Genomic DNA, 16,734 nt, shown 5'->3' with positions numbered 1-16,734 from the left:
CAGCAACAAGAGGCTCAGCCAGACCTTGGTAGCAGGGCAGAAGCCCACTCCTCGAAGTTAACTTCGCTTGAGACAACTGCCTCAGAAAAGCCAGCATTTTCACTTAGGCCACAGCCAAATGCCCAAGACAGACGTGATGATGACAAACCAATCCAAGGAATCCCACTTTCTTCACCCAGATAGAGACAACAGTATCAGTGGTCTTCCCCGGCCTCACTTTGTGTTGTACTTGGGAGAAGAGAAGACAATCTTTGGCCAACTTGACCTCTCTGCTCACCCTTGGACCCGACACATGGAGACAAAGGCACTTCCACCTACAGCCTCTAAATGGAGATAGGCTGGTCACAGGGTCACCACCTCAATATGTAAAATATTTTGGGAAGTAGAAACTGCATTTTCTAATCTTTCTAATCTGTCAAAAACAAGTATTTGTTTTCTGGTTGACATTGCACAAAAAAAAAAAAAACCAAAAAGGAAGCTGACCTTTCAAGAACAGATGTTGCTTAGGTAGATTATTTTATTCTTTAATTACTTGGACAACATAGGCTCTGGCTATCAGCAGACTGACTATCTATTGAAAGAGCTGTTTTTAACATTAGAACACCCTCTTCCAGCTGTAGAAGTCTTGTGCTCACTTGTTTTGGAGTCTAACATAGTGTTGACACATCACTGACAAACAAAAGTAATTCAACATTATTTTTTAAGTCCTCTTTTTATTTCTACAACAGCAGAAATTTTTACTGAAGTTTGACCAAAATCCAGAGAAGCTGATGAAGCAGCTAGAGAGCAGCTACTACTGTGAACTATCAAGGAGCCTGCTTTAGTAAAAAGCATCTGATACCTATAAAAACACATGCGCGCACAAAACCTGGCAAGAATCCAAGTTTTCCTTGTGATAATGGCAAAAAAAAGAAAAGAAATATAATTCAGCCTGTTAATGTCCTGTTAGTGCAATATCATCTAAAGTTTGTGGGCCATTTGAGAAAGGAGTGAATTTGAGTAGGTGCCAGCCAGATTAGCTGGCCCGCGATCAAACTGTTATCAAGGATATGGTTATGCAGGCAGAGCAGATTGCAAACTCGTGTCTTGTTTTGTTTTTAAAGGCATTTTTTGCATTCACTGGTAGAGAGAAGAAAATACAACTGGAGCTCCTCTTCTGTCAACGGACGAAAACAGTATACGAGAGGCATATCCACAGTTACGGTACAAGATTATCTTACTCTTGGACACAAATATAGCTGTGTATCACACCAGGTTTTCCCGCAGACTTCAAGAGGCACTCACTGTGGTGTAACTTGCTTTCTATTTTGGCAATCTCTAGAAGCAAGAGCTGCACCCCACAGTATTACTGTTAAGCCTGACTTTCATGGCAATTCAGAACCTAGGTTGCTAAAGGACTTGCATTACTGTTGGCTTTGTTTTTCTTGCAGAATTTCTTAAATCAAAACACAAGGAAAATAAGAAAATTTCCTAAGAGGAACCCTAAAAGTACCTATGCAAAAATCAAAACGGTAATGACGACTACTGGAAAAACAAGCAGGAAGATAAATGCAAGAGTCTGCTGGTAAAGCGTAAAGCGTTCATGAACAGGGAAATGCTTTTTAAAAGCAAGCCTGCCATGGGAAACTTTTTAAAAGTGTCCTGCCTCATTTCCTGATGCTTTGGAACAGGAAGGGAAGTAGGTCATAACACTATCGTTTGAAATAGATGACAGATGACTGCATTTGTTGAAGTCTTTCCACGAGCTCCTAATGCTGGTAACAGGACAAAGCTGTTCCTAGAATGCCAAAATTTCCCTGTTGTATCACTAAGATAACCCAGGAACTGATTTGTCCAGCCACTGAAATCAGGTTTAGGTGGGGTCTTTTTAATGGTATGATATATACAGCTGAACTGTAAATCCTACCTTGTCCCTTAGCCAAAGAATTTTAGTGTGAGACACACAACATTTTCAGTACTGCATCTGCTCATTAATGCTGCCTGTCTGTGGTTGCGTACGGCATCAATGAGCATCAGAAGTGACAGACCACACCATTCTGCTTTTTTCAAAACAGTTTGTATTCAAAGATAAGGAGCCGTTTCATTTTAAAGAATAGCCCCTTGAAAGAAGCAGCTGATCAAGAGAACAGATTTATCATATTTGTTTCTTTAACACAAAGCTTATACTAGACCATGATAGGTTCTTTAAAAACAGTAATATAGTAGCTATTTGACTCTTTCATTGACTTGGACTGTCGAGCTTTGTCTCTTAATACAGAAGACTTTTTGGAGAGGCAAAGAAGGTCAGAAGGAGTAGACGGAGACAGAGTAACCAAACATAACCGTGCCGAGGGTTTTTTTTCTAAACAAGCCTACGTAACGCATGCTGATGGTGACCAACAGAACCAAACATGAGGAATCTTCTTGCTCTGATCAGCCAAGGTTAAGCAGGAGGAAGAGTACTATTACTTACATTAATCTCACTTATCTTTCTCCGCAATGAGGGGTGAGACTGGTTTCCACGTCTGCTCAGAAAGCACGCTACTAATAGACTCCCCATCAAAGAGCCCATGCTCATGTGGCTCCTCTAGGTCTCTTCCACGAAGGAGATACTGCTTTTGACCTCAAGAACGTGCTCCCTACAGGCCGTTTTTCTCACTCTGGTGAACCATATTCATGCTGGATAGAGAAGATCCCTTCCCCTGCACTTTCAAGTGTGTTATACATAGAGATCCTTGAAGCAGACAGGACCATTAGGGACATGACAGTAGTTCATCAAAACGGCTTTCCAGAATCACCTTGGAGATGGCAGCACCATGCGGCAACAAGCAGTGGAGAGGAGACCCTAACTCTTTTGTGGTTAGGATGGGTGAGGTGGAAATTCAAGGACTTGACCTTTCTGGCTTCATTCCTGTTACAGGGAAAGCAGTGGGGGCAGCTGCTGCTCCTGGAATAAACCTTCTTCTAATTCTGTCTTCCTCCCTGCTAAGTGTGGATCAAGACCTTCTCTTCTAATCCAAGAAGTATAAAAAAACCCCTTTCCTCATTCATGTTTCATCTTGTTGAACACGAGCCATCTGCCCGATTTGGATCTAACTGCGAAGCAAAAGCAGAGATGACTCCGGTGGAAGTGGGTTGTAAGTGAAATGGCAAAGTGCTGATAGACTTGTCAGAACTTCCTCACCCACCACGACTCAAGGCGAAGGGAAGAGAGCGCCAGCTTGCATGTAGCTTTTCTCACCTTTCTCTATCTAGATCCCTCCTTGAAGCCAGCAGATGAAATCTGTACCTGCAAACACTTCAAAACTCAGGTAACAAACTTACCCAGGAAGAAAAAAAAGAACTTACACCGAGAAGCATGCCCAGAAAATACACAAACTGAGTCAAGTTGCTAACTTAAGAACTGAAATTGAGACTTGAATTTACTCAGAAAAGAACAAAAAAACATTTCCCTCTCCCAACACTCTGGACGCTAAAAAATACTGGCTGGAAGGTCTTGGTGAGCTGCCTGCTGCTGAGGAGGCAGAAAAAAATTTGCAAGGATTTCATGAGGCTGAACATTGTGCGCTCTCAATGGCACATCTGGCTCGGCATCCAAACTGTAGCCAGGCTGATATACCCACTGTAATAGACATTACGTCTTGGAATACATCTTTGTGTTGCACTAAAAAGCTGTCACGTTTTGAGAAAAACAAATATACAATAGTTTCAGTAAATACAAGTTATTATTGAAAAATATTGTATTGAAACTTTAGATACAGAATAGATTGTTCATTACCAGTATTAGAATCACACTTGGACAAGCAGCTGCTCTGTGAGTAGAAGGTTTAAAAGTGAACTCAACACTTTAAAGAAGTTGTTGGGCTTTTCCCCCTAGTGGAATAGAAGTCAGTGCTGAAAAACCCCGTTTGTTCAAAACCGTGCTCAGTCTGGTGTTTCCTCCAATCCTATCCAGAAGTGACTTGACACTTGACTTGCCAAGTATAATCGGGTCACAGAGTTTGGTAAAATACTAAATGAAGCACTGATTTAATCTGAAGCACTGATTTCATTTTTGCTATTACAGCAAAATAATATTTTAAAAAATGAAATAGCACAATGCAATTACTCAGAACAAAATTTCAGAATTGCGTTTTCAATTACTTCATGAAATACTTTTCCCTGCTTTCCCTCCTTTACAACAGGTTAACACTGAAAGGCTCGAGGCTCCTAATTAGAAGGGAGTTATCTTGTCACATCAAATTCAAGAATACACCAGAAGCAACACAGAATAAACACTGAACTCCTGTGAAACCAGAAAAAGCTTTCTCTGTTCCTTTCCGTCCTCTGAAGTCTTTATCACCAGTTTTCATGTTAACAACTCTATGAACAGTAAAGACACAAGGAAAGTATGCCCAAGCCATTTTATACTAGTTTCCAAGAGTAACTATTTAACACTATTGCGCAATTTTCTTTTTTTCATTTTTGAAGGAAAGGGTCGCAACACGTGAACTGACTGGGCCATGGTCAGAGGTCACCTGTGATGTGATAAATTATTAATACAACGTACAAGAGAGATGGCAGATATAACCAAGTGACCATTTGAAGAGCAGCTCAACAGAATTTAACCTATTCTTAACCTGGCAGGCAGATTAACGCAACAAGAGCTTTAATTAAACAGCAGAGGAGTTTAAGCAGTGTGTTGTCAGGCTTTCTTTTCTTTCCTAAAACAGGTAACTTTGTAATTCCTGGACATTTAATTTCACCAGTTTAGAAACTGAGGCCCACTGCTGCATGCATGTTCCCCCAAATTACTTATCACTTCTGAATCTAGACAAGACGCTCTGTGTAACCTGGTTAAATCCAACCAGCCTGCACAGTTCCAAAACACAGCTTTCCTGGTAAAAAGCACTAACCTCACAGTGTAACGATGTTCAAATAGATCTGAGTCTTAAACGCTGTTTTTCTTTCTTTAAAAGAATTTCCTACTTACACTGTGTTAGCACTGAAAATAGGTATTTATAGATATAAAATATATTTATATACAGCATAAAAACCCACATAACATAGCTTATTAGTCTTCAATCCTGCATTTCAAACAGAAATGTTACAGCCTTATTTGCACTCCCTTAAGAACTACCCAAAAGCTTAGCCATACTTGATTTCTTCTACAAGGATCTGTAGTCACCGGAGTGCATTTGTTTTACAATACGCCTTGAACTTTTTACTCAATTAAGCTGTAGTCTGGTAATGCCATGAATTCTGTGATTTGTGTCATGGGCTCGTGTACAAGTATTGCACAACTTCAAAACTGTTCTCAAAGGTAGCACAGAGCGAGGACAGAAACTTGTGTGCACATACGTGCAATCACTTGCTCAAGGCATAAGATATATTTAGAAAGTAATTAATAATAATTTTACAAAACGCAATCTGAAAGCTACTGACTGAGACCATTTTAACTCACGTTCACTACAGGAAAAAAAAACCAAACTTTTTTTTTCTTTACTTATTTCTTTCTAGTAAACTCTCATTTTCTCTCATTTGGAACTCTGCGGGGAGCCCCACCTCTGCCTCCTTTCCATTCCCTAGGATAATGGAAAGGGAAATTTTACTAGTTTCCCATTCCTTTTGCTTTTCAGGTGAACGTGTGCATACATGCTACACACTACTCAGCTTTCCCTTCAGCACATCCAGGCTGGATCTCCCCTCATTTCAGTCAGAACGTACCTTGGCTAGCAAAAGAAGTCTAAAAATACACATACAATTCCTCCTCTTGGCAGAGAAATTTTCAGTGTACTTTACCTCTGCGTGAGCAGTTTCAGCACGAACTGCTGCAGTTCAGCTTTACCTCCACACACACTCTTAGTCTCCATGCCTTTTATTTCCTTTCCTCTCTCCCACCAAACATTCCTCTGCTTTCTCCTGAGCTTTTCAGAATTCACACGTAACAAGCAAAACTCAAAACAAAATAAAGGGACTGGACAAGGTAGGTAAGAAATCAGCTGCATCAAATATGAAAAATTAGTGTGAAGTGCAGAAGGGTGGAAAGATGGAGAAGTCTCCATTTCTGCTATTATTCCCCATCACGGATACAATCTCTTAAAGCCCTGGAAAAGTGCGAGGGGAATGGTGTTTCAATTAAGAGTGCAGCGATAGTGGAGTCTTGAGGGTGCTGAACACCACCATGGTATGGAAAAGCTGATATCCCTATGTTTGATGTATTGAACTGCAGTTCTTCAGTTCATAATGCAAATGCTCGTAACATTATCAGATTTAAAAAGAACATATAAAATAATTTGTGTTGTGGTTCTATGAATATGGCAAAGCAATATAATTACTACAACTCAATGAACATAATGCTGCTCTTCAAGGCTTTGAAGTACTGAAAGTTTGTATCAATTAATTTGACTTATCAGGTAAATAAAACTTAATAACCTGGAAAAGTGGCCAAAAGCTGATACCTCTGGACTCAGTGTGCATTAAATACAGGTGAACTGGTTAAAAAAAACCAGGTCCAAACAATTATGGTTCTCCCTTTTTTTGAACTGTTTTTATGTCACTGAAAACCCTTTCAACTGCCAGTCAAAGAAGTTCCACTACGCTCCAGAGGACACATTTTACCCTTCCTGTAGTTGGCAAAGAGAACCAAAGCTAGAGGCAACTCAGCGTCTGAAGTTTTATGAGAAGTCCACATTTTTTTAGTGTCTTACTCAAGTTTTAAATGTTGTTTGCTTATAAAATGTATAGTGCCAATACCTTTCACAGTAAAGTTAATTTTAAATTGCAGCTGAAGAGATCATATTAGCTATTCACCATCAAAACAGTCATTTTTTCTGTAACTCAGAACATGTTCCCCATGAGGGAAACCTATTAAGACAAACCTTCAGAAGCACAGAGTTAAACCTTGGTTACAAAAGACCCATACGATAGCAGAGTAAGAGAAAAGCCTGACCTTCTGAAGTCCTCCATTCTCCTCCACCAAAGGAGGAAGAGCACTGGTGCTATTGGTAGATGGTGGTTCGACATTGTAGTCACGAAAGCAGCAGAATAAGGTGCTAAAGATACTTCGACTCCTCTGCTTCTTCAAGCTGATATTACATTGGGACACTAGGAAAAGAAAAAAAAACAGCAGAAAATTAAATTCATGTAGCACACAGACCTCATTTTCCAGACCACAATGACTGAATTTAGGATGCATGGTTACCACCTCAGAAGCCCTTTCAAGTCTTAAGATAACCTCACAGAGATTCTCCATCACACTGAGACCCCCTTCCTTCCATTTCAGCACATTTTTCCCTTGTCAAACTCATATGGTGACGTTAGCCTATCCCTAACCAACCTGGATCTCTGCACAATTAAAGGTCTTGCCATGCTTGAGAGTTTTCCTAGAAACATCCAAAGGAGATACTGGAGATTACATGAAGTAACTTGCTGCTAAAATATGTCTCTGGACTAAGGAAGCAAATAGGACTGATTTAAAACAGAAGAGACGCAATAAACGCCTACGGATGTCTGGGCATATTTTCTAGCCAAATACACAATCATGTGTGGAACATTTAAACTCCTGCAAAGGTCCAAAACAAATCTGAGATGTTTCTGAGTTTCCTCTGTTACTGTTTGACAGCGTTGCTGCAAGACAAAAGACGCAACACAGAGGCAGCACTGTGAGCTGCAACCCTGGCTGCACGAACGAGCCTGGAGAGCGTGTAACTAAGTAAACAGGAGTCCTGGCCTTTCTTTTCAACTTGCTTATTGGTCTACCAAGATTAAAAACCCCAACTAGTAAATAATTACATACAGCTCAATGAAAGCAAGTCTAGCATTTTTAAAGACTAAAACCTGTAGATAAAAGCAACAGTTTGGAGAGAAGAAATGCACAAAAGACATCTAATGATCTCCCCAGGACTCAAACTCACGAAAATTAGATCTCTAACACATATTAAAATAATAAAATAAAATGAGTTGGGAAAAAAGCTTTAGAATCTTTTAAGTAATACTCAATTTGATCACCAAATATTTAATGTTCTATTGTTAGCGAGAAGTATTTGTTTCCTGCGTTGGAGTGCAATACCCAAGAGATTCGGCACCCTTGCAGGGCAGGGACAGGCAGGTGCACCCTTTTCACCTTGTGCCTTTTGCTTTTTCTTTGATGTTTATCTATACCACTGCAACATGTGGCACTGAATGCTATTGATACTCGACTTGTTAACATCACACGGCAACACAATGAGAGACAACCATGTCATGTGCATCTTGTAAATAACTGCTTTGCCACAACTATTACCGTGACTACTGTGCAAAACCGAACATGAGGCACGGCATGCCAGAGACAGGCACTCCCCTCTGCTGTACTGCCTTACCTTCGCCAGGACCAACCTGCCCTCTCCATTAAGCAGAGGAATATCTTAGACTACAAAGATTAAGGGCTTCCTTTTCAGAGTCAACAAATGATTTCAGTGAAAATACACGCGAACAAGCCCGAACAAGCTATTTTTCATTCTTTATTCACAGCTATGCAGCAGCGCATCTTGAAGTAGCAAACTTAATTTCAAAGGTGGATTACACCACGAGAAAAGGATGCTATGAAAGTGGTAGCACCCAGCAGTTTAAAAGCCGTCCACGTACCGCATTGTTTATTTACATTCTGCATTAGGAGGAACAAAACAGTCCCCCAACCCAACGTTAGAGGGTACGTGAAATTCTTAGCAAGTCCCATCACACGCATCAATATGTAACTCCCCACCTTTCCTCCTCTCTCAAATTATTAAGGAACTGCCACATACATCTCCCTGCCTCCTGAAGTCTCAAACGTGTCATGGGCAATCAAGGCAACTCGCAACACAAACAATACCTTTACTAACACAAAAAGAAATTTGCAGTGGGAGAAGAGTTTTGTATGAAATTGAACAGATCTCCTGTAGACGAATTAAGGGTTACCATCGCGCTCTGAAGGCAGGAGTGCCAGTACACACGTGTGCCTCGACAAGAAAGCCTCATGGCACAGATTTGAACTTTCAAGTACTCTCGGAAAGTAGAAACAAAATCTTCCGCTTCTGAAGAGTTAGCATAACCTAGACATCAGTATTTTCTCCTCTCAAAGCACTTGTGAAGTGTCTTAACAGCTCCAACAGTTAGATTCTGTTCTCCACAGTAGCGTTTCCATATTTGTGAAAATATTTTTCTGCCTGAAGGGAGTGAGCAATGCTCAGGTTCAGTTATTAATTGCTATTAGGAGGAAAATGTACTGGCATAGAAAACTAAATGGTTTTTATAAACTTCCACTATTTAAAAAGTGCTCAGATAACAGAATAAAGTCAGGATTGTGCACAAATTCGTGTGTGTCTGTGTGCTTAAGGAAGTGTTTCATTACTTTAAGAACACTTGTAAACTGAAACCAATCTAATCACTGCTTTTCAATACTCCAGTTAAACAGAAAACATATGCAAAACTCTAGCCATTGGAAGTGTATGTTACAGTAAAAGGCTTATTCTCAAAATGTCACATTCTGTTTGCAACAAATTTGCAGAAACAAGTGCTCAGAAATCCCCAAAGAATGCCTGTGCAGCTATGAGGGACTTTTTCAGCCGCACTCAGGCACAAGCAAGTTTGTTGCAGCATCATCCAGGCAAAGGAGAACTCCTTTCTGACCTTAAACACTGAAACGTGCAGGAATTCAAATGGCAAGCACAATGTTCTGTGTCCTGTTCCCTACAGCTAGTGCCACAGAAACCTTCCTAATAAGCTGTATCTTGTTTTCAGCCTCTACTTAAAAATATGACGGCGAATAATCAAATTTGAATGCTTAAAATAGAAATGCTCTTACACAGCGTTTATCATAAGCTTTGGTTTTTCCTGGACTTCGTAAGATACAAGAATGTAACATTAAACTTCATTCTGCAAACCATTTTTATGCATGAAATAGTCCTCCCAAAGCCAAGACTGCATTTTTTAATAAAGTCCAGCTTACATTGTAGGCTGGGACTGAAGTAGGTCTTCAAGTCATGATTCATTTCTGTGAAGTTAATAAAAAGTGAGAGTGTTTAGCAAGAAAAACTAATTACCAAATATTTGCAGAAGAAGTGTTGCAGAGTACTTCTGAGCTTAGTCTTTGGGAGGTTCTTGAATACAAACAGCACTCAAGGCCAAAATTTACCTAAACCACATCATGTTGGTCCCAAACTTCATAACACTAAGATCAGACCATGGATGGTCCGGAGACGCGAAGAGCCGTATTAACAGATTCCAGGACAAAGTCCAACAACTACAGCGTTTAATGGGGAGGGGTGAAAGCAGGGATGCTGCGTGGCCTCCGATGGCTACAGCTTCTGAAGACATATGTGTCTGAGAGATGCTTGAACTCCTCACCTCTAGTGACTCCTCCGGCCTGTTTGTATCTTGCTGCTCTGAGCTGCTGTTTGTAGCAAGCCTTGCAATCAGGTAAGAATTACCGCAGCATTTTAAAATGAATAAATTCATAACTGCCTCAGCTGCACAGCAGGAACAGCATAACCACTCAGGAACTAACATTGCTATTTTTTTCTACAAAGAGGTCTGAAAGAGGCAGTAAACAGAGTAAACAGTCTAAATGAACATTTTAAAACCTCAGACAAAAGCTGCTGATTTGTCCGAATCATTTAAGAATTCTTGTTTTTCTTGATCCAATTATACATTTCAAATGGCCACTCACATTCGCTCAGTGAAACACTTGTTCTACGAAAAATATTCCTTCATATTGTTTTTCATCGTGGCAATTTTGCAGTTCATAATATGTTGGTGTTTCAAATAGGTCTTTCCACTGATTTAGGTATTATTTTAAAGATACCTGGGGGTTTTTTTAATAAGTTACAGAGGCTCTACTGTGACTTAATAAATTATAATTTTGGATGCATTAAGGACCAGAGGCTCTCAAGTGGCTTTAAGTGCCACGCAGTATTAACACGCACAGGTACTGCATATGTAGGAAAGACTTGCACCGTATCTTGTTTTGAGCAACTATGACAGTGCTGGGCATCACAGAAAATAGTTTCTCCTTCCTTAGTTCCACTGCACCAAATGCGACAGGCGTGCTGTTTGCTTCATTTGCTTTTCTTGGAAGCGCTGACAGTACATATAGGTAACAACTGTAACCCGGAAGATGTAAAGAAGCATTGATATTGAATCACTACCATAAGTTTAAGTATTCTTGATGCCAGCAAATTTTGAGGAGAAAAAAACAAGCGCAGAGGACAAAACCTGGTGTTCCTTAAAAGCCCATAGGTAAGACCCAGCAGTGATGACACCGGAGTGGTAAGCTGAATTATCTCAACTCCACGCCTGAGCAGCATCCAGTGTATGGAATTCAGAGCACTTTTTCTTTTTTTCCACTCCATCTTTTGGGAGTTACAACCTTGATTTCTGGAACTGATTTCCTACGGCATCCACAGAAGTACTATACTCATTACCTCTATCACCGCTGGATGCTGAAGACAACTTGAAGTGACCTTTTACAGTCTTAAACACTGCATACCAAGCACTTAAGCACTGCATACCAAAAAACCCCAGGCAAAATAACTTCACAATATGAAAGCATGTTATCTGTGAAAGCCGGGAAGACTGTAACCAGCAGATATCTGCAGAAAAGTTGAAGAAAGCAACAATGCAAGACTGGAGCGATGCTTTCCCTTAACACATCCCAGGTGCACTATAACTGCAGTTTAACGACTTCCTTACCCAAAGACATCAACGGCGTATGTTACAGTCCTCAACTAAATCCTCTTTCGGGACTTTGCCCAATGAAGCTTTGAACCTACCCCAACTTTTAGTGTCAAAAGTGTCCTGGGGCAAGAAGGTCCACAGCTCAGTCAACAGTTCAGCTGCGTCCGAACTCTGACCCTCCTTGTTTCTTATCTTTGTACCTTCTCTAATTCACTTCTTTGAACAGGAGGAGGGGGACCAGAACCACACGCAAGATCCACAATGAAAGGAGAGAGCACCATGAGCTTATGCACCCACACGGTGCTTTGGCCTCTTACTTTTTTAGTAATTCCTAATATCTTATTTGTGTTTTACAACAAGTGACCATTGGGCTAATGTGACTTTTCAGAAGATCTTATTATAACACCAAGATCTCTTCACTAGTAGTTATTTCAGGCATCACTGCAAATACAAGTCAAGACATCTCTTCCCATGCAGAAAATGTCACGTGTATCTACACTTAATTTCAGTCTAAGATTTTAGAGGCCAGCCATTCAAAATCATGTTGCCTTCCTACAACTCTTCACAGTTAAGTTCTAAATCAACATACAGATGCACATATATGCACACACATTCATGTACAAGCACAAACAAATACACACCCTTTCCCTTATAATTTTTGTCGCGTTATTTCCTTATTCCCTTTTCCATATAGCTTAATACTACACCAAAGAGCAGACTGCACAGATCCCTGCGTAACTACTTCTTCCTCAGGGATCTCACGGAGGCCTGCAGGAGCCTTCAGCAAAGCACACTGTCAAATTATCTGAATTTCTAAAAGATTATTTACAGGCAGGGTCAGGAACAGGAACATAGCGCTCTCTGCCAGAAGGGAAGTCCCTTTGGTCCAGATTTCCCCTGATCTGAAAGTGCAGTCACACCTATCATTTCCAGATGCTCTCCTGCACTCTTTCTTACGGCCAGCCTCGCTGCTCATAACCTGCGTGCTACCCGCTGCTTGCGAGTAAGTTAATTCTTGAATCGCCTGCAAGTTTCTGGAAGTCAAAGATGGTCCACAAAACTGTGCTTATTAAGGTCTCCTGGCAAGTCCTGACGAACCCACAGCATCAGTAAGCCTGGGGAGCGGTTCAAGGAAAGATAAAGGCAAGTTTTAAGATAACCTACTGCAATCACGTAAACTTAAATAGAAGATACCAAACTGGGTGGTTACAAAAAGAGAACAGGAAGGAAAAAAAAAAAACCCCAAACATTACAGACAGATGTTATAATAGAAATTAATACAAGAGCATGCTAATAGAAGTGACCTACAGCATCTTCTCAAACCTCCTTTCATTCTAACCATCCTTTAGAGGCAGAAGCGTTGCGCTGCTGCTCTCCCACCAGGACAGTTCCAACAGCAGCACAAGTTACACAGTGAAGAAAAAGCTTTTCCTTCATGCACTGCATTCTAAAAAAGTTCATTTCAGGGCTTCTCCCATCAGATTTTGCTGTAGTTGCACGAAATCACAAAAGCAGACTGCTGTGCAGCCGTCGCACACGAAAGCCCTTGTTGCTCCGGAAAGCCACCATGGGATGACTGGAGGGCTCCTAATCCAGCCCATCCCTCCGTGGTGCATGAGTGAGCTAATTACTGCCAAATTTTTCCTAATTAAATGAATGCAATAGCCAGTCCTCTCAAATAATATAAACTGGGTAATGAAGAGACTTTCCATGCACTTACAGATGAACTTGCTAAATGCAATAAAATGAACATCTGTGTATCGTGAGCTCTCTGCTAACAAGTTTGTTTATAATACAAAATGGAAAGATGTAAGTCAGAATAAAGTGGTATTAAACAGAGCCTTTCTTCAAAAGGAAGCCGTTTCAAAATTTATACATGATTAGAGCTGCATACTTTCTCAGTCTTCCAAAAAGGCTGCATTTGATCTTATTAGAAAAATAGGATTTTATATCCTACATGACTCAAGCTAGAAACAGGGAAGTAGCAGAAAACCGGCAACTTTGCTTACAGAGCTCCTTTTTTTGTGATGTATTGACCAGGATAGAAATTATTTTGCAATACTTGATGCCAAATCCGCACGTGATGCCCACATAACTTTGCTTTTAAATGCCATTCGCAGTTTACCAGTGAAAGGTTTAACCTTCCATGTGAGCTTTGCAGAAAATATAGCAAGAACAGCACTGTCACATACCTGAAACAACCGCCCACAACTGGTTTAGCCTTCAAATATGTATAACCCAAGCAAATTGCTCTGTTTATATTCGGCACGATATACCCCAGAATTATCTTCAACTGAAGCTGGCAACCTCTTTCCCCCCAAAAAACATAATTAAATAAAACTTAAGGTTTTGTTTTTTCCATTGAAATTATTTGTTTGAAGGGAGGGATCTCAGACTAGTTTAGTGAAAGAAAAATCTTCCCAAAACATTTTACTACCATTCCCCACCCCAAACCCTTTCCCATTTCCCATACACCGCAGTGAGTCTGCTCTGGATGGAGCTGATCGCATGGCTGGGGCCAAGGAATAAAAGCCTAAACATGTAAAACAGGTGGGGACATGGAGGAAAAATAACCAAGTAGCTGATTTTTACTTTTGAGATAATCTCTTCTTTCTCTCACTTTAATCCACCTAAAGTAGGTCACTGCACTTGGATCTGAAACAAATGCCAATATAATTTATGAACTTTTAGGAATTTTAACAGAAAGTGGCCATTATTCTTATTAACCCATTCCATGATGTTTCGGAAAACAAGCTCAGAAGTTGCACCTGTACGCTAAGATCAAACGGTTATGCAAGAACAGCTTATCTCATTCAAAGAGACGTTACCTAGCGGATATCAGAACACTTAAGTTTGCTTTCCGTACCCGCAAAAGTCCTATAAAAATACACCTTCACGCAGTACCTAGGACAAAAGGAGGTAAATCATCGGGACAAATGTTAATTCAAGACAGCTCAAGCTGTATGAAGAAAAAAGACGTCTACCTAACCAAACGAAACTTTGGCACCATTTTTGTTGTGGCAGCTTAAAGTAAAAAAATTATTTTGCTGTACATTAATTAGAGTTCTCAAATCTGGGTGGATTAAATACCTGCCATTGGTTATTGGATGCCTGTTTTCTAAGGATCAGGAGTGGTAAAATTCTGAAGCACTTTTTTAGTACACGACCGAGTGCTCAGCACTGCTCCCTCTGTACAAGGCTGTGATGCATCATGAGATACAGCCAGTAAACGTTTAAAAACAGCAGCTGTACACAGAAGCCTCTTAACTGACAAGGAGGGATAAGAAACCATGAAAAGCCTCAAAACAGGACAGAAACCCGACAGATCCCAAGGCAAATTCCAAACCCATAAAACTGTTGGTACACTTCAGCCGGCACACTGAGGTTTGGTTGGACAAACACATGTGTGACGGTATAACCTTCATACCATACATGTCAGGCTCTCATACAAGCCATGATTTAAACACCTGTGGTGTGTTGCAGTGTTCAAAAAATTAGGAGGGTTGCTACTAGGAGACACTATGTTAAAAGAAATCCATCTGTCGGAGCCCAACTCCTTGCATTTATTCAGCTCCCAGACTGAAAGCAGATCCACTGCTTCAGGCGTATCCACATTTCATAATGAAGCTGAAAAGTTAAAAATGTTTTAACAACCTAATTAACCCGCTGAACTATGTTCTGAGTGAAACACCTTCAAGTTCAAATTAAAGAGCGCAGATTTTGGCCGCCTCCTTTCCTGCTCCAGCGCTTGATAAGCTAACAGGGCTACACTGAGACCACTTCCAATTTCAAGTAGCAGCATATGTAGATCTGTATCTCCAAAGGACTGAAAAGTAGGTCTCCTTGTGATCCAGGAAGGAACTAATTAGCAGTTAGCGCTTTCATTTTTGGGCCTGTCTTGCTTGCCACTAGAACAGCCAGGGACAGAAGATGGATGATAATACAAAAGAGAAGTTAGATGTCCACCTCCAGCAAGGTGAGCCAGGCAGCTGCTGTACCTTCGCCTTCTACATAAACAGCTGGACAGTATTTAAACAGGAGCTGAATGTGCCCATCCAGCCTTCTTTGGATTCTCCTCCAAGCTAGAGAAGAGCCTGACCTGTGCTCGGTACCTGTCCTGCGTTAGCATCCATCCACCTGGTCAGCACGTAGCATCCTGTGAGAGAGCAACAAGGACCAAGGGCCCGTAACGGGGTGTCCCGCTCTTCAAGGCGGACCCTGTGTGTGCTCCCTTCCTTTTCACATAGGACTAAGTAGCTGCTGAACACACTAAAAAAGGTGCTACAGGGATACATAACATTTTTTTTAATGCGTATATGCATATATACACAGTTCACAGTAGACCCTTTTCCTAGTATTTGCCTTTTTTGAGAAAAGCCACAGCACTACATATCTTCCAGAGGAGCCTATGAATATAAATTCTCAAAATACACATCTTCTTAAAAGAAACAAATAAAATTAGTAAATAAATAACTAACCACACCCCACAACATCACCCTTCCATCGGCAGGTAGTCTGAAATTGTAACAGAGATGCCACATGCACAAAGGACCAGAACCACTTGAAAAGAAAAGATAAAAAATCTAAAAGAAATAAACCCCCTCATCTCACTTTCACACTACACAGAAGGCAAGGTGGCAGCACTGGAGTTCAGTGTTCGCTGGCAGAAGTGATCAAACTCAAAAGGTTGGTGTTTTTTTTTTCCTTTTTCTGAAACAAGATATTTCACTTCTGAAGTGCAATGCAAAAGCGATGCCTCAGAACAGCTTAAGGGCAAAATAAAATACAGCAAATAATGCAGAAATAGCTCCAGTTCTACCAGATTACTACCTTTCGTAACTGGACGGAAAACAAAGCTAACTAAACCACACGGGCAACATAATGGAAAGGTCTTATGCTACAAAATAAACATAACTTTTTGTAGTGACATTGTGGAGCCATTTCTCTGTACCTATAGTGCTTCACTAAGTTTAATGCTTTGTCTCAGCCACGGTAATCTGAGTAGTGCAGAAGCAATATCCATAGAACATGACACATTTAAAGCAGTAGCACACCACAAAGATTCACTTTAGAAAAATATAT

At 40.6% G+C, this 16,734-nt stretch overlaps 1 protein-coding gene across 6 annotated transcripts in view; it reads right to left on the bottom strand.

Annotated features, from left to right (window-relative positions):
• CTDSPL (CTD small phosphatase like) overlaps positions 1-16,734 on the bottom strand; it is an 81,066-nt gene that overhangs the window by 26,282 nt on the left and 38,050 nt on the right. For all 6 annotated transcript variants that reach the window (XM_075082231.1, XM_075082233.1, XM_075082229.1 and 3 more), the window contains exon 2: positions 6,911-7,065. In XM_075082231.1, coding sequence (XP_074938332.1) covers positions 6,911-7,065 — 155 coding nt within the window. The remainder of the gene's footprint in view (positions 1-6,910; positions 7,066-16,734) is intronic.

Source organism: Phalacrocorax aristotelis, chromosome 2 (assembly GCF_949628215.1).
Source record: "Phalacrocorax aristotelis chromosome 2, bGulAri2.1, whole genome shotgun sequence".
In the NCBI taxonomy this organism is placed as follows: Eukaryota; Metazoa; Chordata; class Aves; order Suliformes; family Phalacrocoracidae; genus Phalacrocorax; species Phalacrocorax aristotelis.
Note: the sequence above shows the minus strand (reverse complement) of the source record. Positions and strands in the feature narration are given on the sequence as shown.